Here is a 23,185-nt window from a genome sequence, read left to right as displayed (position 1 = left end):
TATAGTATGAACAAGTAGCAGCACAAGAGCATGAGCAGTTACATTTCAGAAGATTAATCCTGGCTAAACTTTAATCACAACTGCTAGTGTGGGGCTGCAAAAAACAAAATACAAACATCTGTGTTTTTGTCTTTATACATGTGTTTGTGTACTGGACTGTTATGTTGTTATCTCTGAATCAATGTCACAGAGACATTTCATTGTACATTGTACTATTAAATGTTACCTACTGTCTTGGCAGGTGAGCAAGGCTGGTTTCCCTGCCACAGGTGGAGCACACATGCAGTGAGTAGCAACAAGCAAGATGTCGATCCACGAAGACACAGGCAAGGAAAGAAAAAAGAAAGTAGAAAAGAAAGACAAAAGCAATCCAACCATGAGAGAATTGAGGAAAAACATGCAAAATCATAAAGAAAAAAAATTTGATTGTGCACATTAATCAAAAGGAAAATCAAAAGAACAGATGGTGGCATTAAATGAATAAAATGTGGCAAGATTTATAGTTATGTGCATGTATGAAGTGAATCGCAGAGCTAAAAGTTAACAGTGTGAAGTAAATGACAGCAGGCTGATGGTATAACATTTACTCTCAAGGCCATTAGAGCAAATGAGCCACTGTGCAGTAAACACTAAAGCAATCAAATGCTTGATGAGGAGCATATTGATTGAGAAAGGGAGAAGGAGATGATACAGGGACAGATATGAGAACATGCTGAGCAAAATAAAACTCCCTGTTGTATTTCCGTTAATGTGTGTTCATGTAAAATCAAACATATTTTTTTAAATCATTTTTTAAATTCTTTTTATGCTTCTGGATTGCATTGGTTTTTTTTCTATCTCACTACTTTCAAACACGACATCAATATCCCTCAGAGACAACATGTGAAGTGGCGGAGGAAGTTACAAGGAAGAATCAGGCAGGTTAAGACAAAATCTTGATGCCTGCAGGGCTCCCCGCACCCTTTTCCAAATCTCTCGATCAAACACAAAAGGATCTCTATCTTTTTGGATGTCACAGGCCAAATCTAAACCACTTCCCTTTAGTGGCTGGGCAACTTCCTGTGTGTCCCACTGAAACTTCCCAAAGGGAATCCTGAAATAAGGATTAAGCAGGGATTAGAGATCAGATATGAGAAGGTGTTGTCACCTCTGTGGCTGTTGTTACATACAAGTCTTTCTTTGCTTTCTTGCTTTCTATCTTCACACTATCTCCTTTGTTCGTCACACACAGCGGGCCTGAGCCTTTTTCTTTCTTCCTTCGATAAAAAAGCCAGAATACACACACATGCAAATGAGGTGACAGCCGAGGCCTATCTGGAAGCCATTACGTTTCAGGTTTATAGCTGCGAGTCGCACAGTGACAAAACCTTTCTCAGCCCTTTTCATTTCACTAAATGAAAGTACAAATACACTGAGAGGCAAATTGGGACATGATAAGGTGAGGATGTTTCAGCAGCATTCGAATCAGCAAAAGTGATGAGACGATGAAATTATATTATAAACGGGGATCAGGGAGGGTAAGGCTATCACATCGGGATGCCTGATTGGAATTTGGAACAATCTCCTTTGGAAAGAACTTTTTCCATGAGACAGTAGGAACTCTGATCCGTCTCAGCACTTTTCCTTCTATCCGCAAATCCCTAAAACTATTTTAGCCCGAGAGTTTGGTTTATAGTGTATTGACAGCTCAGCACAAAGGGTATAAAGAGACAGAGAAGTGAAAGCAAAGGAAGAAAACTGGACAGATCTTCTGCCATTTGAACTCCTGATGAGCTTAAAAGATATTGTGTGGAGAGGAAGATGAATCCATGAGGAACAAACCAGACCTCTTTAAGAAAATGTGGGCATAATTGGTGTGATAACAAGAGCTTGATCTGTCTGATAGGAGAGGGAAAGTCAGAGTGTTTGTATCCTCTTTGTGCAATGATATTTTTTTTAATCCAAAGAAATATAAAGTTAAAGTATCAAAGAAATGACCTTTACAGCATAAGTGAATTAAGTTAGTTTAAGTCACACGTCCTCATAGCCAACACAGAGGCTCAGTTTTACTTTATTAAAACTCTGATCACTTACATTTATGAGTTTCCCTGTGTTTTCACATGTGTGCATATCCTAAAACGTGAATTTGCTGTGTGTGTGTGTGTGTGCGTGCATATGCTGGATTAACATTAACTTAATTAGCAGTGGCTGTGGCTAAGCTGAACTGAAGCTTCTTAAGAAAGCAGCCAGTGATTTTCAGCAAAGGCTGCTACTTCTTTAACTTCTGAAATAATCACATGTCCTCAAAATGGATGTGTGCATCTGAGGGCAGCACAGATAGTTTTTTAATTCAATCCAATTACTATTACATGAATGATGTGTACTTAGGCAGTGGCTTTCCACACACAAGAGTTTATAATTACGGTGTGTTTGTCTCTGTGAGAGTCCCTCCTACACAAAGCGAATATTAAATGTTCAAATTGCAATCAAATGTGTGTACGTGAGTCCTTCTTACACATTAGGGTTGTTAATTGTTTGGATTGTGTGTGTGTGTGTGTGTGTGTGTGTGTGTGTGTCTTACCCACGTAGAGCTGGCTGAACAGCTCTAGCCGTGTGTGCCCCTGTGCAGGAGCAAGCCGAGATGTCCTGTATGTCTGATCCAACTGTAGGACTGCCTCTTTGACATTTCGTTCAGCCATCACACGATGCCACTGGTCATCGTTGAGGGGTGTAGCCGAATGTACCGTTAACTCCACAGGTCCGTTTCCAACGTCAAAGGAGAAGGAGACGACTTTAGGAGCTGCAGGGAGTATAAAGAATCAATTCACCTGATATCTTAACTAACATCACAACTTTCTAAAACCCATAACTCCTTGTTCTGTCATAGTCCACTCTGCAGGTAAATACACATTCAATTTCTAATCTAAAGGCTCATTTGTTTCAAGGCCATTCATTTGGCTTGTATAGATTTCAGCTTTGCAATACACGACTGCTCACAGCTTTGGACAGGACTAATCTCACAGACAGTCGATAGATGTCAGGAACTGTAGGTTTTGCACAGCATAAAGTTGTTACGCAGCAGTTTCCATGTGTTTTTTTTTGCTGTTCTTGAACTTTTTGCTTGTTTTGTTGGAGAGAAGAAAACCAAAGAATGAGAGATGAAAAGTTGTAGATGAATGACAAAGAGAGTGTGTGTATGTGTCAGGATGTGAGTTTGTGTGTTTGGGATATGTTATGGGGAATTAAGGAAGTTGAAATGCCATTAGGTTTACTGCTACTCCGTAGTTCAGTAGCCTAATATTTCCACAGACCAACAGGGGGCACTGTTATATCTTTTATGACCATGACAGGTCAAATGTTCATTGATATTTCTGAATTACAGTGTTTGTGTTTTTTGTTTGTGTATTTCAGTCTACCACCTGTCCATTCCAGATGTTCGCTACTGCATTGGTGAGGTCACTGTCTGATGGCTTTCAACCTCTCTAGAGGAAACATTGATCAATCTATACACTGTGTGTGTATGTTATGACAGAAAAAGAGAATATGTGTGTGTTCTTATTTCCAGCTCTATCTCAACTTGATACAATCAAGTAAATAACTTCCACAAGAGCCAGATATTAAAACATCTTTTAAGAAATACTACTAACTAATACATACTATAATATACAGCTTTATATGAATATATCTTAGAGCCTAGTGCCACTTCTCTCATATATTCCAACTGTAAGACACTGTTGAATTGGTTTGTGTCATTATTATTATTATGTCATTGTTTCTGACAGCATATTCATTGTGTGTGGATGAGAGTTGTTCAATGAATGCTTGCCACTACATAATCATAAAGAAATATTTTTATCCTGACCTATGAAAGGAATGAAGCAACAATGAGGAAACAATGAGGGAATTATTTTTGCAGCTGGAAAGACGATTTGCAATTGTCACATTAAAAACCAATTTCACTCTTTTCTTAATGCTGAGTACTACTGTGAGGCCGCTGTATAAAAGCTATATATTTTGGGTGCTGCCATATGGTTGTTATTGGCACTAGTGTGCTGCAGTCATAGAAGTGATGAACAACCACTTCAAAGCTCTATATGTTACAGCTTCATTATGACTTCATTAGGCTCAGATATTAGAGTGGTTAATTTTATGTTGTGGTCAATGGAGAAATTACCTTTCTTCTTTCCTTACACGCAATCAATATGCCTGGCCTTTATTTCCTTTTAATATTGCTTTCATCTAATTATCTTTTTTCACTCCACCTATTCTTCCATTCTTCTAAATCTTCTACAGTACACACATATAGTTCCTTGGTTTCTTTCTGACCTCCCTTCCCTGTGTATTACTTCCTTCATTCTTTCATTTCATCATTCATTTGTTCATTTACTGCTTGCTTTCTTGCATTCAATCTGTACCCATCCCTTATTAATCTTATCTGTCACTTTGCCCTCCCTCCCATCACTCCTTCCTGCTTTACCTTCTTTCTCGATCCCCTTTCTTGCTCACATTATAATTTCCCCTTAGATGAAATGCAAAGACACCAGATATCATCCCAGAATAAGCCTGTCTGGATGTGCTGTGTGCATTAACCTGTAAGATAAATCTGAAAAAGTGCTTAAACATTCAACTACCCACAGCACACAACACAACACACAGCAGCATGCAGACAAATAGATGCATGCACACACAGCGAGGCAGAGAGTATAAGCCCTCTGACAGGCTTTAGTACACTGAATTAATGATGTCTGTATGCAGAGAGCAGGTCTGCAGGGCAGGGTGGAGCGACATCAGTTATTTTAAATGCTGAAAGAAAGCCAAGCATATATCAGAATACCCCAATAGAAGCAAAGCTATAGCAGTGCTACTATAGCAATGCTGAATGGCATTTGAGTGTGTGTGTGTTTGATTGCAAAGCAAGATGGATGTCCTACAACTCTCTTTTTTATAATCAGTCCACAGGCAGGAATGAAAACTAAAGTGCCCTCAGAGCACAGAGCTTGCCTCATCTATTTGCATAGCAGTGATGGATGTCATAAGTGCTAATGTGTGTGTGAGTGTAATTTTGTGTGTGTGTGATATACTTGAATGTAACCCAGAGAAAACCCAGCAGAACTTTTTATTTGTTCGGTATTGGGTTTTCTATTAATCTTTTAATATGGAAGCTGAAAAAGCCAAGTTCTAAATTGTGCGTCAGCACAGCACAACCAAACAATGATAAATAGTGAAAGAGGTTGTGTATCGTGTGTGTCTTTGTGTAAATGATCGCTGCTTGTGTGGGTGTGCATATATGTGGGTGTGTGTTTGTCTAATGTTAAGTTTTATTTTGCTGTTCATCCATTTTTAGATGGCTGGCAGTGTGTTATCTCTTCGATCTCTTTCCTGTTATACTTGCTAATTCTTTGTTGTTCGTCTGTTAGCCGTTTTGCTCGGTGTTTTTCACTCCTGGGACGGATGGAGCAGTCTGGCCCCTTTAAGGAGGGAAACTCTATTTAAGTGCGTGCCAAACTCAGAGTGCCACAGCAAACCTGCAGCTGTTAACGCTGAAACAAGATTTAAAGTGACTTCTCAAAAGCTAAGCATCTCTTTGTGATAAAAAAGACTTTGTAATGCTTATCAGCCAAACAGATTGCATGCTCACAATGCAAAGAATCTTAAGAGTATTTCTTAGTGTGTACATAGAACAGATATAGTGAGATTCTCGAACTTCTCACAGTTTTTTGAGTCTGATAAAATTTTGGTGGCTTGTTGCTTTTCTCCTTAGTAGACACATATTAGATATTACTTTAACAAATTAGAAAGACATTTGACAACTTTGAGAAGCTAGAGCTGCATAGACTACCGCTAAACTTCAGATGTAAACTTTGAGTCTGTCTGGTCGTCATATAAAGAGGGCAATAATACAATTTTATAAGCCAAGGTCTCTAAAGTACATTTCTCAGCTGGATCCCAGACAGAAAACATTTATAACCTTTGGGCAAGACTAACGCTGAAGTTGCAGCCCCTTAAGGGCTCAAAACATGGCACAGACATTCTTTCCTCTGAGCTACAGAGGACCCCAGAAGTAAGGCATTTCTGTATTTAGGGACCTTTTTATCTGTCCTCTATCCTGTTACCAGTCCAGTTCACATGGCTCTGAAAATGTCTTAAATGCTGCGTTTCAAATGCTTCTTTGCCTACTTCTTCTTATTAAGATTCAAAGGGGAATAGTGTCCACCTGAGTCTGCTGAGGTCATAGTAATGTGTGCTTTGTACAAGGTCACATGTGTGTATCTGTAAGTGGGTGTATATGTGGTTTGAGCTCCTGCAATAGCACAGCTATGCTACTCTGGCCTAATGCTAGTCATTTCATGCCCTGACGGGATTGCAGCAGATACAGTTTTTGCACCAGTGAGAGGGCAGAGATTATGTGTGTGTTTATGTGTGTGAGCATGTGTCTGTGTGCACGCAAGTAGTTTTGCGATTGTGTGTCTTAACGTGTGCTGTGGGGCAAAATGCAAGATGATAGCAAGGGAGAGGAGAGAGGAAATCGATGTGGGGGCATTTTGAAAGAGAGAGACACACACACACACACACACACAGACACGCGCAAACACACACACACACACACACACACACGCACACGCACACCCACTCCCTATCTCCTCTGGCCTGCTGTGCAGCCGTGACAGACTAGATACTTACTGTATCTTTGTGTGTGTTTTTGTGTGCATGTTTGGAAGACAAATACTAACCCCCTTTGACAAACTTTTCACTGTGCTTCCATGTACAGTGTAGGATCAGCACATTGTTTTTTTGTGCATGTATACATGTGTATTTGACTTTGTGAAAATGCTAGTTTAGCTGTAAGAGAGAATTGGGAAAGAAAACAAAAACCTTATGGAACTTTTAGGCCACAAATCAGCTGACATAATGTCAGTCAGTGTAATGGCTTTAGATGGCTTCAACAGTCATCTGCCGACTTTGTGTCTGTTCACTGGTTGGCATTTTGACTCAAAATGGTGGGCCAGGCACACTAGGAGGAAATGGTAAGTGAGTGCCTTTGACACCAAATGTTCAAATTTCTTTGAATCCTCTATCGACAGCCATGCTTTGCCAGGATCCACAATGCAGCTCCGCGATTAAAATTAAGCCCAGAATGTTAAAATTCTCGATCAGAGCGGCTCCACCAAGGCTGCTGGGATGTTCATCTGAGATGCCAGATCACAGAAACCTGCTGCATCACATGTCAATCATAGGTCTTAGAAAGGACTTAGAGAAGGTCTTCTGCTGCCTACTCTTCCATTTCCTTCTTATGTTTGACAAAGCACTGAAATACAATTTTACTATATTAAGTGTGTATTTGTGTGTTGTGGTGGAAAAGGTTATGGGGCTGAACTTCTAAGAGATTTAAATGCTGCTGTATGCAAAAATTATTTTAAGAAAAAAAGAGAGAGACTGTCAGTGTGTGTGTGTGTGTGTGTGTGTGTGTGTATGAGAGCTTGTGTTTTGTCATCCCTGAAAATGGGTGATTTGGTTAAACAGAGGTTCATAATGGACATAATTATTGCACACACCAATTACCTTAAATAAATGATTGCTCTCTCTTGCAATCACACAAAGTAGTGCACCATAATCAGCAAGGCAATTGACTTGCTGGTGTGTGTGTCTGCATTATTCTGTGTGTCTATGTGATACTGAGTGTGTTTGTGTGTGTCTGTGTGTGTGTGTGGTGACAGGCTGAATCCAGCACTATCAGACTGACTGCTGGATTAAACGTCACACTAGGCTGGATAAAGAGTCAGAATGAGAGAGAGAATAAGAGAGAAAAACATAGAGAGAAATGACTCTCATGCACACACAGAAAGATGCTCAGATGCATCTTACATTTGAGCTCCAGGCGAATGAAGTCAGTGTTGCCCAGGTTTTCCAGAAAAACGCCGTAGGGTGCGCTGGTCTTGAAATAGAAGGAGATGTCGGCACTGGTCTCACCCTGGAAGGTGGCAAAGTGTAGGTAGGACGATGGGGTGGTGAATGATGCAGCGTTCCAGTAGTTATCTGTGAAAAAAAAAAAAAAAAACGGAGTCTGAAACTCTGAAACAGCCCATCCCAAATGCATGTGGCAAACGCTATAACCCAATCTGATCTGATAAGCTACAGAATAAATTCATTGAAGAAATGGTTTCATTTCAAATGGCTATGCATCCTTTTTCATTTCATTCCACAGAGCTATCAATCTATTCTGGATAAAACATTATTATCTATCTCACGTCCATTGTTTAATGTGGCTCATTTAATATCTCCTCAGTAAAAATGATTTCATCTACTATACTGTATTTCTGTGCAGAGGTTTTAACGTAGCCTGTAATTTCCTGCAACTTCAATAATATTCAAAAGAAAGTTGATTATATCAGAGACCATTTATTTTCTTCTAAATGAAGACCTAAGAAGAGGACAAGGGTACATGGACAAAGTGTTGCGGGATTTTTGATAACAACTTTCCTAATGACTTTTATGAAGCGAAACCAGCGGCTGCTAATGAAGACAAAGTAGCAGCGCGTTAAACAGCTGCTGATGAATTATCAGACTGTGGTTGATGCAGTGACTTCTCTGCTGTCTCCTCTCCTCTCGCCTTGCCATGTCTCTGTCTTGCTCCTATCACTCAAGGAAGATGAAGGAGCAGGGAGGAAAGAAGGAGGAAGAAGAGAGGAGAGCGTGAAAAGGACAGGTGAGGAGAGAGGACAGAAGAAGAGGAAAGAGGCCAGGCAGAAGTAAGACGACAGAATATTGAAGAAGTGATGGAAAAGAGGAGGGTAAAGTCAAGCAGAGGCCAGATGACAGGGGAGGAGGAGGAGCTGGGGGGCAACTGGAGGGCAGGAGGAAGAGGAGTGAAGAGTGAAGGGTAATGTGGTATCAGCTGTGTGAGATCTCCTTGATGCCTCAGAGGATTGGCCTCAGACCCTCCACCATAACCCTGGAGGAAAAGTGAACAGGAAGAATGGAGCAGAGAGGACAAACGTGTGTGTACCCGCAGTGTGTGTTAGGACTGCAACTAATGATTAATGTAACTATCAATGATACATCTTCAAATTGCCTTTTCTGTTGGACCGACCAAAGATCCAAAGATATTCAATTTATGGCAGGAAACAAAGAAAAGCAGCAAATTCCTTAAAATCAAGATGCTGGCTCCAGAGAATGTGTGTCATTTAAAAATGTGTTCCTGATTAATTTTCTGCCCAGCAACTAATCAGTTAATTGACTGATCAATTCAGCACCACTCTGCTACCTTTCATGTGTGAATTTAAACCCATTTACACATGCAAATTCATTCACATGTGTCGTGTGTGTGTGAGAGTGCATGCCTGTAAGTGTAGGTATGCACCCGTGTCCATGCATCTCTCTGTGCGTGAGTGTGTCTCCTGGTTCAGTGCGATAAGCGCTCCCCAATGACAGGGCTGAGCTCCTCCCTTCTCCTCCTTGCCTCACATCCTGTCACCAGGGGCAAGGGCAGATAGCGGCCAAGAGCACACACACCACACACACACACACACGACCACCTACTGATGCTGCCTTTGTGATTAGTGTGTTTGAAGTTGAAATACTGTTCATTTCTCTATGGGAGGCACAGCCAATTATTGAACAGGGTTAATTGAGGACTAAACAGGAGGAAGCCTGCACAGGCCACAGAAACAAATAATTATCTGTTTACTATGATGTTCCGTCATAGCAAAAAGGAAGACCAGGGCCACATCGTTGGTGACACAAAAATGTACAATCACTGTCTATCTACAAAGGAACTGTTTTGATGATTGCCGCATGTGCAGGGGCTTAAAGGTACAATAATGATGGGATATCAAAAGAAATCCATATAAAAGCATATTGATACACATACAAATAATTTATCATTTTACATAAACAAAATTCCTCCAAGCACAAATATGTAATAACATTACAAATACACAAATATCATGAAGAAATGTGCTGTGCTATCTATTTGTATACAACAAGTGACACTTTTGGAGCTTTGAGCAAGAGAGTAAAAAGAAGGCTGACAAAGACATAGAAGCAAGAAGGGCACAAAGACATAGAAACACAGCCGGGAGGCGAGTTAAGCTTCAGAAGGAGGGAGAGAGAACTAGGGGAGAAGAGGGAAGTGGGTGGTTAAAGAGAAAGAACTCAAAAGAGATCCATGGTGTGAGAACCAAAGGAGAACAAAAAATGAGGGGTTTGGAACAAACTGAGTGTTGGAGAGAAAACAGTGTTGGAGGAATAAACATGGATGCCAGATGCCAGGATGTACCAGATCCACAGATGCAACTGGTTGGCCAGACTGTAGCACATTTATCACTCCCATATTGAAATGTTTATCAAACAAATGTTTCAAAAACGGATCCAGTAAACAAATGTCTATTTTGACTTGACCACAGATATTAAACTGTTAATGATAATGCTTGATAACATCCTTTAAGGCAAGCCAAATTAAGTCTATGCCACTAATTTATTCACCCAAGGTCTATAAAATGAGTTTGATATGAAAACCTTCCACAGACAGTTCAGACAGTTCATTCATGTGTTACTATAACCTCCTCTGGCCAGTTTCCCCTTATGCATTCATAAGAAGAAAAGATACACTTTTGAGGAACTGCGTCAATGTTTCACTAACCACTGATGTAGTTCCTATGGGTGCCTCAAAGACAACATTCAAATAGAATCTTGTTTTTCTTGATGTGATGACCCCTTCCCCCTCTGTTGGTCTATGTCTTTTTCCTTTTGCTCTTGAGTGGCAGGGGTGTGGCTATTAGATGGGCTACACCTGTTCCCTCCGTGATTACTAGGCTCTATAAGAGGTTGATCAGTTTGTCGACTCTCTCTCCTTCCAGCCAGCAGATCCAGCACTCACTACACTACTGATAACACTGATGTACATAAATCTGTATTACTTTGTCTAGTATGAACATTGGTTAATTACATTTATTTTGCTTTAAACACTTTAATTATATGTGTGGTCTCCCTTGTTTGGCACAGACTGTGAACAGGTTCATGACACTTGACAAGCCAAGTTTCTCTCTGCCTAATGGCTCTCAAGGTGACACGTTGATGTAGACATTCTAATCCTGTTGTCACTTTTTTTCCTGGATGCCCTTGGTGTCATTGTGTGGTGCACTACTGTGGATAATACTGTTTAGCAAAGAGTGTCTCAGACCTACTTTCAGGATGTCTGTGGCCTCTGTTGCTGAGCTACCCGATTGTTAGAAACTTAATTTACTTGAGAAACAGGATAACGGTTTATTGAAATTTATTTTCTTTCTTCTTCCAAAGTTTAAATCAAATATCTATTTGTCCTAGAGTATAGTGCAAACCAGCACTCTGTGGAAGGACCGTCATCAGTTTGCAGCATGTAATAATACAGAATCCATACACAATACAACAATTCACATTGTGTCAACATCAGGCTTTATAGTTTTTATCTTCTGGGTTTTCGGTGCAGTGACAGTAGAGATTATGGAGAATATACCAGTTTTAAAGGAGGAAAGAATTGAATTTATTACTGAAGCTCAGTCCTCTGAAAGTGGAAGTCTGATGTACAGCTACAGTTTTACATTAATCCAAAGTTGGAATGAAACCAAATGTTTTAGACATTTAGCCATGATAGTGAATAACAGTGTAATATTTGGTACAGACATTCATGCTGCCTAGATTATCCATCTGACTTTGGTGATCCCCTGACTTCCTCTAGCACCAACATGGTGTTGACATTTGTGCCTTTTAGTAAAATGTCTCAGCAACTACTGGTTGGATAGGAATGCAATTTGGTACCATCATGTTAGCGTGCCAAAATGCAAAACTAACATAATGAACATGGTAAATATCAGAAGTGAACCAATCCCAAAAGAGCCATGCTTCAACCAGACAACCCAAGTGTAACGCCCTTGCAGGGTCAATAAAGAAGAATTGTTTGCACTTCAGGAGTAGATGCTCTTTACAGATTGATGTTTCTTTACAAAGCATCACATGGACCCATCAACTCATTAGACTGAAAAGTGTTGTCGCATAAAACACCAAAAACAGCTGCTGACCTCTGGATTAGGCCACAGGGACGGATGTAAAAAACAAACAAACTCAAGCCCACTGAACTGTAGCTGCTGACATGATGTGAGATGTAGTTCGAGGTGAAGTTTGGGTCTGGAAGCCAACTAGATGATTCATCTGTCTATGCTTGACCAGATGGGTTATGTGCCAGTAACAGCAGATGGTAAGGATGACTGACTGCACTGTCTCAGGTCATTAGCAAGGACATTTTCTGGAACACGCAAGCACACATATGAAATACATGTGCATGCACATTAAAAATACAAATTCATATACACTGTTGGCTGCAGGCAGAATAGACCACATTTACCGCCACAATAGCTCATATTAATAACTTCATTCTCACACATCCTGCATGTACTCACAAGGTGAAGTGTAATATCACTGTAGATTGTGACATTTAGGATCTCAGGTCTGCTGGAGCCCTTATTACTCAGTTTGGTGGAGCAAACACATCTCATTTAACTTTTCCACTTGCAACTTATTCTGCTATCTACTTCAGGTGCAAAGCTATTGAGACACTTTTTCATCAAAGTACTAACAGTAGTGTCATCTAACAAAAGAGGCAGCAGCACCTATCTTGCAAGGTGATGCATCTGAAAAGTGCCCCTAAGGGCATGGCTCAGATATCACTGTTCAAAACATAACACTTGAACCTACATATATAGATCTGAAATGTCTGGAACTGTGCTGCAATATGCGTATATTTCTTCCTCGCTCCATTTCAAATTTCCAATGAGACCTATAATTGAGCCATCTGTGGAGTGTAATTTTATGATCTAGGTACTGTGTATTCACAGTAAATATAGCATTTGAACCTACAGGTAATTTGTGTCCGTTATTTGAGACCTGCAAAACCTTTAATAATCTTACATTAAGTTGCTTGTCATTTTTAGCACTAAGCCTTCAGAGATATAATTATAAACATGGGGAGCTTAAAGGAAATAAAGGCCTATCAAAGGAGAGAAATAATTTTTTGGGAACTTTTATTGTCTGTAATGGATAGTGACATCTGTAGAGTGATAGAAACGGGAGGAGAGAGAGGCGATAACATGCAGCAAAGGGCTACAGGTCAGAGTCAAACCCATGCCCATCGCAGCAAGGACTCAGCCTTGGTAAATGGGGCAGCAGCTCTACCATGTGAGCTACCAGGGCACGACAATTAGTTTAAAAAACCTACAAGAACTAGTTAAACTACAAAGTACTTATGGAGCAAATGGTATTTTAAAAATCTGACTTTTACCCACATTTTTGTATTTCTTTATGTATTTACGCCTAAAATTCTCAACATAATATAAGTTCACAGAATTCATTATTACTTTAGAAACCTAAAGTAATGAGCTCTATGTAATGCACACCAGACCCTCAGTGTCTTGTTAGACACTATATGTGGGCATATGAGCAGTGACAAATGGGTACAAAGCAATTAATTAATTTTGAACTATCACAGGTGACCCCTAAAAGCTTTCATTTGTGGTCAGTCATGAGGCCAAGCATGTCTCATAGCAGGTGCATTACCTTATAATAATAGAATATGTGCTGCTTTGCTTCATTTGCTGTCATTTATTTTCATTCCCATCTATTAAAATGTCCAAACCCTTTTAACATCAATAAATGGGACTAATTCCTCTCTGTCTGCCTGTGACTGTATAGGCTGCCATTAAACTAGCCATGGAAATGGGCTTCATTAATGCTGGAGCACGCGCACACTCTCTCTCTCTCTCTCTCTCACACACACACCCCCACACACACGGAGAGAAAGTTACACTCTTACTTGCTCTTGTGCCCATCACAGAAAGACAGACAGAAACACACACACAGAAGAGTGCACATGCACATACACCCAGACACATAAGTACCTTGTACTAAAACTTTCCCTGACTGCCCAATACATTAGTCATTTGCCTATGAAAACCCATTATATGGCAGCCAATCATCATTGCTCTTACTGAGACAGAGCTCCATGCACAGTATGAGAAGCATCAATCATACACGGTGTACCTATTCACGTGTGAAATTTTTAATATATGTTTAATATGCCTTAATGGGCCAATATATAATGTATGCTCCATGTTCCAGTGCCTTGGCCAGCACTATTGCAAACATACCTCAAAGTCATCTTCATTTTAAAGTTAGTTTGTTAATTTGGTCACTCAATATAGAAGACGACGACTCTCTCTTTGTCTCTCACACACACTCAGACACACACAGTGGATAATAGAGTAGGACAAAGAGAATATGGCTCCTTCCAAGTGACAGAAGGATCCATCTTTAGTAATTGTGTCTGCCATACTGCTACATGATAGACCCGCACACACAAACAGATGTGATGTCATGGGTCATTAAATCATGGTTTGTTTATATGTTGGCAGCTCTGTGATGAAGAGACATTAGTGAGAATGGCACCAGATTGTTGATGAAGGGACCATAATGAGTGTGACACCAGTGAGGAGTGAGGGCAGGTGTTCTGTCATGTTCTGCACCCTCGACAGAACCAGGCCACTTCCTGTCTCCCGGATGAATGGACGGACCGGCTGATAGATAGATGAAAATTAGAGGGAAAACTTCTGTGCATGAGAGATGTGTAAACCATATCTGTGGTATTCTTAGCTATATTTCTGTGTAGTTTTAAATACAACACTGTGTCTTTGTAAAACAGGCAGAACACACAAATCTGCACTCACAGTCCACTGAGATTGCATAGCTCCACTCTATTATTAATTTTACTATGAAAAATGAGCAGTCAATAGATAATATATGAAGCATTATTATCGTAATGATCATGCTGCCTTGCACTAAAGATTAAATCCATGTTTGCTTTTCCTCTCCACAGGATATTACTTTCTATGAAACCTCTCTGGTATTTTGTTACATCACACAGCAGATGCCGACATTACTTCCGCTCTATGCTGTTTTAATCTATTTCGTCTTAGGAGATTTCTTAAGAGAAAAAATAAAGGGAGAGGATGAGGGAGGCAGAGGCAATCTCAAAAGACAAAACCATTTGATTGAAGAATTCACAGTTCTGTTCCGAAAATCTCTCAATGGGTAATGCATTTGGGAATTGAGAATCACTGAGGTTGCTTTCACACTTGTAGTTTGTGGTACTTGTTCCAGACTAACAAAAACTGTACTGTACTTTTAGTGTAGTAGTAAAGCATATTAAGCTAGAAAACCAGCTTCTTGGCTTCCTCGTCAATTGATGCCAAAAGCATACACCAGACACACCATACAGACAGAAGAAGTAATCAAGGTACAGTAACCACAATGTGCTGATCTGGGGGAGGATTCTGGAGAATTGAACCAGTTGCGTGGTGAAGTAGGACAGTGGCGCATTAGCGTCAGTCTGTGCTATCTTCAAGTTACCTCGCTGACACCACTGGTATGCAGGCTCACACAGAAACAGTGGTTGTGGGTGTTTTGGTGTGCATCACATGTTGATGTATATTTTTCCAGGCCTACAGCTACTGAATATCCCTTAGTAATGGGAGCTCTAGACCGTTTTTATAGCAGCCGTTCTGACATGAAAAAGTAAAGCTGTTACCAATGATACTAATTAAGGTCCAATTCCATTCAGATTAAACAGAGTCATGGTGCTGCTATTGTGCATGTTGGCTCACTGCAAAGGCTTTGCTACATGGAGTGGAGCCTTAATTAGTATCATTCGTAACACCTTTGTTTACCCTTCTATTTCATGTCAAAATGGCTGCTGTAAAAAAGGTCTACTCCTTATGGCTGTGTAGCTTTACATCATTGGGGTAAGGTTTCCATCATCCATTTGACTTTCATGAGTTTGTACGAAAGCCCACTCAGATTCAGAATGAGAAATGTTTCATTTAGCCAAGTATAACAGATGCATCACAAATGTGATGCAATTAATCCATGCCGACCTGACAGAAACACAGTACACACTGGCGTATTGACACGCCGCAGGTCGGTCCAGGACAAAGTGAAGCAAAGTGAAACAGTACTGGGTCATGAGTTATGAGGAAAGAAAGGTGGTCAATATGATAGAGCGGCAGAATCTGTGTGTGTCTTCCAGTTGACCCAAAGTCCCGCAGAGAACAGTGTGCCAACACTGATTAGAAGAATAGACAGGAAGAGAAACAGCAAGGATTAGACTGCCTCCCTGTGTGTCTGTGTGTGTGTTCCTGCAGTATCTGATATCTGATGTTGACCTGAGAAACAGCACAAACTACAAGGACAAGATAGAAGATAATAAAAGGACGAGAGACTGTTTAGAGGGAAAGTCTCTGAATAGAGTTCAGATACCTTTATCTGGCAACACACTCATACATGGGCACAAATGCACATGCCTACAAACACAAAAACACACATACGCAGAAGTACATAAACACCCACACATACACAGTAATTTTCCAGAGTAGAAAGACAGTCAAGATAAAACAACTGTTTCTCTGATTGATTGAACAATGTGAGCATGAGCAATGTGTTATTTTCACACTCAAGTGCAACTCCGAAATAACAATGTGCCAAATTGTACTCCGCTATGCATGAAGTGTTTTCTCTTGTTCTCTCTCACGATAGTTTTTAATTAAGACCCCATTCAAACCATCAGCAGCAAATTCTAATTGTCAAAAGAGGTTTGTTACTTTCCAAAAGTTGGCTAACAACGTCTGAATGTATTGTACAGTCTAAGACATATTAATAATGTTTAATTTCCACTAGGATTAGGGATGAAGAAAGAGGCCAACTTTCCTTCCACATGAGGAGAGAGAAGATAATTAAGACCAAAGTACTTTTTTCTCTCTGTGGTTATAGAATAAACTCCTCAAACATTTTAAATATTGCCAATGCCTCACTGACTGTACGAAAGAAAATAAATAAAACAAAATATATTATTTGGGTGTGTTTAATTGTGGTTTGCCAATGCTTACATGTCGTGTAAGCTGAGCGAAACGCTGTATATAAACCACATTATGGTGGTGACACAGCGGGTAGAGCCACAGCGTACCGGATGTACCAAAACCTGACGTGCACGCTCCCCGAGCAGACTTCCAGTAATTAACAGCCGGATTAAAGCTAACTAAATCAGATCAACACTACCTACAAATGGGGTTTCAGTGCTAGATCTTACATAGACTCATTATTCTCTTTCATTCATTTGTTATGATTTACTGTTTTGTAACTGTCACTATTATCAGCACAGCTGAAGCATTTATTCAACCAAACTGAATTCTCAGCTATTGTTACTTTTTGTATGTCCCTTTTTCAATCACCCATTAATTACATTTCCAACACTTTGTAGCAACAAATATACCCTGGGAATCCTGCTCTTTCAGCTCGATATTCATCTTCACAATCAAGCCTTTTGGTTCAAGCCATTTCCAACATGGTTACATATTTGTCAAGCTGCCCATCACTCTAAATACCAAAGACTGCTGCAGAATGTTACATCAACATCTACAACTACACAGTACACATGTATGCAATGACGAAACACTTACTATCTCCTTGGCAACGGAGTGGTCCAACAGTGAGCTTGGCCTCAGAGCCTGGTCTGTTGGTGTCACCCACGGCAACCTGGCTGACTGGCAGGTGTTCTTTATATATCAAGAGACCAGAATCTTCTTTCCTGGAAGATGAGTTGCAAGAAACATGCAGTCAGAGGTAAGGTAAGTTAAACGCTGTTTTCTGTAGCTTTCTTCTATTTTGAATATTTGTCATTTTATGGTTACACTATTCATAACTATACCAATATTGCTTTCCTGGGTGAATTTAGCTGGCTTATTCAGGGATGTTTCATATATGGTGTTAGGTGCAGTGCCAGTATAACTATATAGTGTTTTGGTTTTCATGAGTATACACGTTTATAGGTCTGTGTGAGTATATGTATACATAAGTAGTACTACAAATGTCTATATATGTATCTTTGTGCATATGTGTGTCCTTGTAATATATGTTTTGAAATATGAAGGTGGTTATCTACATAATTGCCGAACATAATCAATTGGCATGTGGGTCTACACTACTTTTTGTCTCTTAATCTTTTTCTTTTATATCATTACTTTTTATAATATGTATGTATGTATGTCCATTTAATATAGCTTACTTTTTCTTTCCCCCTTTTAATAATAAAAAAATAAAAGTTATTGTGACAAATTTTTAAATATGTGAAAATAAATATATATAATATTAAAATATAATATAATAACAATAGAAGTAAGAGGTAAAAACACAGCTCACTACTCATATTGAAAAAACTTATAAACTTATTAACTTATAAAATAAATACAACAGTGACATGTAAATGTATTAATTGTTACAGAAGATTGCTGCATGGATGGAGCAATATTTAAATCAATCTATGGAGGAGAAGTGAAGAGTGAATCAAGCAATAAAATTATACATACAAAAAATATTAATTAAATAATTATTTTAATTACTTTATCTTGCTATCACATGTTAACTAGTCCAATGACAATACCGCAAAGTTTGTGTACGACATTTTCGAAATTATTTGCAGAACCATTTGATTTTAATTGTTTGCCATTCATTGCAGTTAGGAAATAAAACAGTAAGCTCTAATTTATGCCTTTGTGCATGCATGTGTGTTTCTATGTGCTGCCAAAAATATGGGTAATGAGTGGAAATAGAGTTATATGGGTAATATTTCAAAAAGTCACTCAGCCAAACAATGAGACATTAATGCATACAATATTAATGGAGAGAACGAGACAGAGTAAGACTTATTTGTAATCTCATCAGTTTTAGAGATGGGGTGGAGGGAGACTTGAAAGCAAATGAAATCTCTTCATCTTACTAACATACAGTATGTACGCACATGCACACACCCACAGACAGCGATGCAATTGGTTTAATGAGAAGATCCATCAGCTGGCTAAAAGAGCCTTGAAACACAAACTGTTGGTTCTGGAAGCAAACATCCCTCTTAAATAAACGCATCATTGATGGTGGCATTCATCATTCAGTCACTTCAGCCTTTGAAGTTAGACACCTCATCAGACTGTCCAGCTAACAGAGGCTCTGAGCTGACAGATTAATTCTAATTAGCATTAGTGTAGGGACAATTTTAGTATCAGCACAGCGAAATTGTCCCATCAAAATTTGGGTATGACATATTTCACTTTTTTTTCCACTTTACCTGTGGCCCCTTGCTGCGTGTCATCCCCCGCCCCTCCCCCCTTTCATGTCACTCTCCAGAAATCAGTATTGATTAAAGGCAATAAAAGCCCAAAGAAGAAAAAATATATATAAAAAGTCTCAAGTTTATGATCCATGTCGAAGTAAAGAAGTACCACTGTTAATGTATTGCAGTCGATTGCTATTTAGTGTTTATAAAGTAGCAATTCTTAGGGAAAATGTATCTTTATTAGCTTAGTTTTTATACAGTATATGTGCCATAGAAACTGTGATAACCCAAAAGTCCTGCTGCATTAGTGATAGGGCAAATCTGCAAAACTGTAGTACTGTAGGATGGATACAGCCGGATACCCATAGGAACATTAAGCGGAATGATATAAATAAACATATGCTGACCGGATGGTAGGGGGTAGGAATGGTAATCAATACAAGTTGCTTGTGCCCAAGCAACTTAGACGTGATGGTCTGACTTACCATTGTTTGTGGTCAGCGTCACAGTTGCAGTCATACTTGGGGTCAGTGCAGTTCCTGTCAATGCCGCAGGCACATTTCTGGATGCCAGGCCCTGAGCCCCCCCAGTAGAAGTGCTTCTCACTGCCCCGACCCACCCACCATGTGTACGGGGTCCCATCTGGAGAGCAAAGAGAGACATACACAAAAACAAAAAACAACGTGTTAGCTTCCTTCAAGAAAAAGAACAGTCATCTCCCTCATGGTTTCTTGTAGAAAACTAGAATACTACAATGTACTACCAAATACTGTAATGTGTGGCTTTAGAAAAGTACAGCAGAGACAAAAACACAAACTTTTCTAAACGCAATTAAGTTGTGTTACTTAAATGTCCAAACTCCTTCCAATTACAAGTGATTAATAGTCAAATCATTAACTGTTTGAGGCTTTTCACATTAATGTGATTTATATTGACAGCAAGCAGCTGCATGGTGAATGTAATTCATTTGCTCAACATGTTTTACGCAGCTGGATGGTAAATGCCTTTGAGACTGGCAGGCACACTTAGTCACAGATCACACCTGTGATTTTAGAGATTTATAAAACACATATTCGAATCTCAATGTATAAAATAATATAGGTACTTCTGAGCCCAACAACAGATGTGCACAACAGAGTGCATGTGTGCCCGACAATGTGCGTGTTTTTGTGTGTGTGCTTTAACGAGTGGCTAAAAGGTGAAGGATCGCCACTTTTCAATAAGAAATGTAATATTGTTTTCTTTGCCTTAGATATAACGTATTCTGGCAAGAGACAGTAACTAGGCAGAGAGATAGGTGTAAATATTTTGGTGCCTGGAAATACATCACAATAACAGCTAGAGAGAATGAAACAATATTACGTTTCCCTCTTTATTCCGCAAAAATAAGCTGCATTGTCAATATCGCTTTGTCAAATTCCATCAGAGACAATGAAATCTCCGGAGCCATATTTCTTACAGGAGGGGACTGAAGCAGACTTTTGATGCATCACAATTGCATTGAGAGGTGTGATATACTGTATTATTACACTTTTGATTTTCTGAACTGAAGGAAGCTACGGATGTGTCTGTGTGTGTTTATATGTATTCTGTGTGTGTGTTTGGCCTTGGTGACCTGCAGGTTTATTGTCCTCATAAAGGGAATTAGCCTCATCTCTCTTCAGGCCACTGTTCAGACAAGCCATTGTCAATAGGATTAACACTGCTTCCTCAAGAGACTTCACAATCCTCACCCTTTGTGTGGACATGTATGTGTGTGTGTGCTGTTGCACTTCTGTACAAGTGAGAAATAAGTTTGCCTTAAAGACCTTCACACGATAGGTCAGTGAGGTCCCCAACCAACCAGGCTAAGCCCTCAGCCTCCCGAAATGCCATCCATCCTGCCCCTCAACCCAATTAGTGAGAGTCGTGTCATCGTCCTTGAAGCTGATCTGCGGACTCTTTTCTGAGTAAATGGCAAGTGTGTGCAGTTATATTGCCTCTATGGTGCGCATAACTAAAGCGGAAACATGGAGTAAAACAAGTCAGTAAAAAATTATTTCTACATGATCAAAGCAATACCCTATAAAAAGTTCCAGTATCGAACATTTATAAACTCACAATTATATTTCTATTGCAAGGATGGTATAACAAGAGCATGTTAAGGGTCCCACGTGTGCCTTCTGCTGGCAGAAGCTCTATAGATGCAAAATTGCATAAATAAATAGTGAATTGTCTTGCACTGTGGGCACATAAAAGTGTGGTCCGATCACAAAAGTCACCTTGTACTGTGTCTGAGCCAAACAAGAACATGAAGTATGCAAACAGTGAGTGAAAACCCCAGTAACCCGAAGTCTCATTCTCTCACTTTCTGCTTGGCCTCTCACTAACACTGCCATGTCAGAACATATCACCACGTTTTTTAGACAGGTGGGGAGCAAGTAGAATACAACTATTTTAATAGAAAACTTTATCCCTCTCATAACTTGATTTTCAGGATGAGTAATTGGATATCACAGAGGAGAGGAGAAGAGAGGAGAGGTGGTATAGGAGTAACAGCAAGGCATCAGGTGGGATGGGAGCTACGTATTGTGCCAGTTTAAGTCTCCTGTGCAATTCTGTTCAAGCTCTGCCAAAAAACACAACAGAGGAGAGGAGAGTGAGGAAGATGCTGGAGGGGGAGATGAGAGAACGACAGCATGAATGGATGGAGGTATATGTGAGGAGAGATAGAATCATACTGGTAGAGAGAGGGCAGTGCCAAGATGCGGCTCAGCAGCATGTTTGTGTGTGTAAGTACATGTTTGTGTTAGCGTGTGAGAAGGACAATGTGTGTGTGTTTGGGCGTACACAAGTCCTGGCTTTAAAAAGCAGGTGCACAGTAATTATCAGAAGTCCCACTAGTGTGTGATTATTCTTAAGAGTGGTAGCTGTATGTGTGTATTATAATGCAACAGTACATCAGACAGGATGTAGCACTTCTGAGTTGAATTTCATAAAATAAAATGTCTTGGTTGGGTAAAGGTTTTTAAATTTAACAGATGTTTGTCAAATGAAAGCAGTAAAAGAGTCAGATGTATGTCTATGTACCTACCTACCATCCGTAGTTGTGCACACACACATATCCTGTGCTATAAGTTATTATTATCCTTTTGACCTGCAAATTAAGTGGTTTGGATAATCTGGCTAATCGTCGCTCATTGTCGCAATATTGCAGTATTCCTATTCTCAGGTCTCTGCAATTACTTAAGTAAAATGTTATAATCTGACAGAAACAATAGCCAAAACTATATCAATAAGATCCAAGTTGTGATAAACCCCTGATTATCTCAAAGGATGAATAAATAAAATAACACTCCAAGCTCAAATTTCTCGTCTTTCTTTCTTTCTCACAGCCAAATCCCCCAACAAACATGCTAAATGGTCACAGGAAAGGAATAAACAGACATGAAGGATTGATAAGGCCTGGGGTTCTGTTCCTCTTCTGTCCTCAGGGACAGCCAGACAACACTACTTATTGTGACGGCTTTATCTATCTGCTATTCCAGTAACACACAAACACATGCATGCACTCACACTCACCTATTTATCTGCCTTCTTATCTAGAAAGGTTACAGTCTACATCTTCATTTTGTCTGCTGTATTTTGTACTGAGGCTCATACTCCCCAAGCAAAGATGGACAGGGTTGTAGAGGAAAGACAAAGACGCAGAGCAGGAGATTGAGAGGCTGTGAGATAAGAAGAATGACAGCAAAAAAGGACAGCAATGACAAAGAGATAGTGAGAGTGAGAGAAAGAGCATGATCGGTGTCTTGACAGTGATAAGCTAAACCAAATGCCATTCTTATTGTTTGTGCTATGTCTCTGAGTATGAGTAGTAACACAGGTTCACCAGATGTATGTTGTGACTTGCTGACTGTGTTTTGAAAGTTGGTTAATGAAAAATAAAGAGAATAAAAAATGTAATAGAGAACCTTTGACCCCAAATTCATCAGGTTCTTTGAGCTCCATTCTTTGAGAATTTATCAAACTGGTGAAGGTTTTTGC

The 23,185-nt window shown here is 39.7% G+C and overlaps 1 protein-coding gene across 1 annotated transcript in view; it reads right to left on the bottom strand.

The window, feature by feature from the left end:
- The window catches only part of LOC118324365 (contactin-associated protein-like 2), a 32,147-nt gene extending 11,303 nt beyond the window's left edge, over positions 1 to 20,844 (bottom strand). The window contains exons 1-5 of the mRNA XM_035656676.1: positions 20,775 to 20,844; positions 19,645 to 19,801; positions 17,514 to 17,641; positions 7,843 to 8,013; positions 2,561 to 2,779 (exon numbers count right to left, since the gene is read on the bottom strand). Coding sequence (XP_035512569.1) covers positions 2,561 to 2,779; positions 7,843 to 8,013; positions 17,514 to 17,641; positions 19,645 to 19,801; positions 20,775 to 20,844 — 745 coding nt within the window. The remainder of the gene's footprint in view (positions 1 to 2,560; positions 2,780 to 7,842; positions 8,014 to 17,513; positions 17,642 to 19,644; positions 19,802 to 20,774) is intronic.
- Positions 20,845 to 23,185: the final 2,341 nt, after the last annotated feature.

The sequence above is a fragment of the Morone saxatilis genome, unplaced genomic scaffold (genome assembly GCF_004916995.1).
Source record: "Morone saxatilis isolate NCDOM2014 unplaced genomic scaffold, NCSU_SB_2.0 Contig0, whole genome shotgun sequence".
Lineage (NCBI taxonomy): Eukaryota > Metazoa > Chordata > Actinopteri > Moronidae > Morone > Morone saxatilis.
This window is presented reverse-complemented; position numbering and strand designations above follow the sequence as displayed.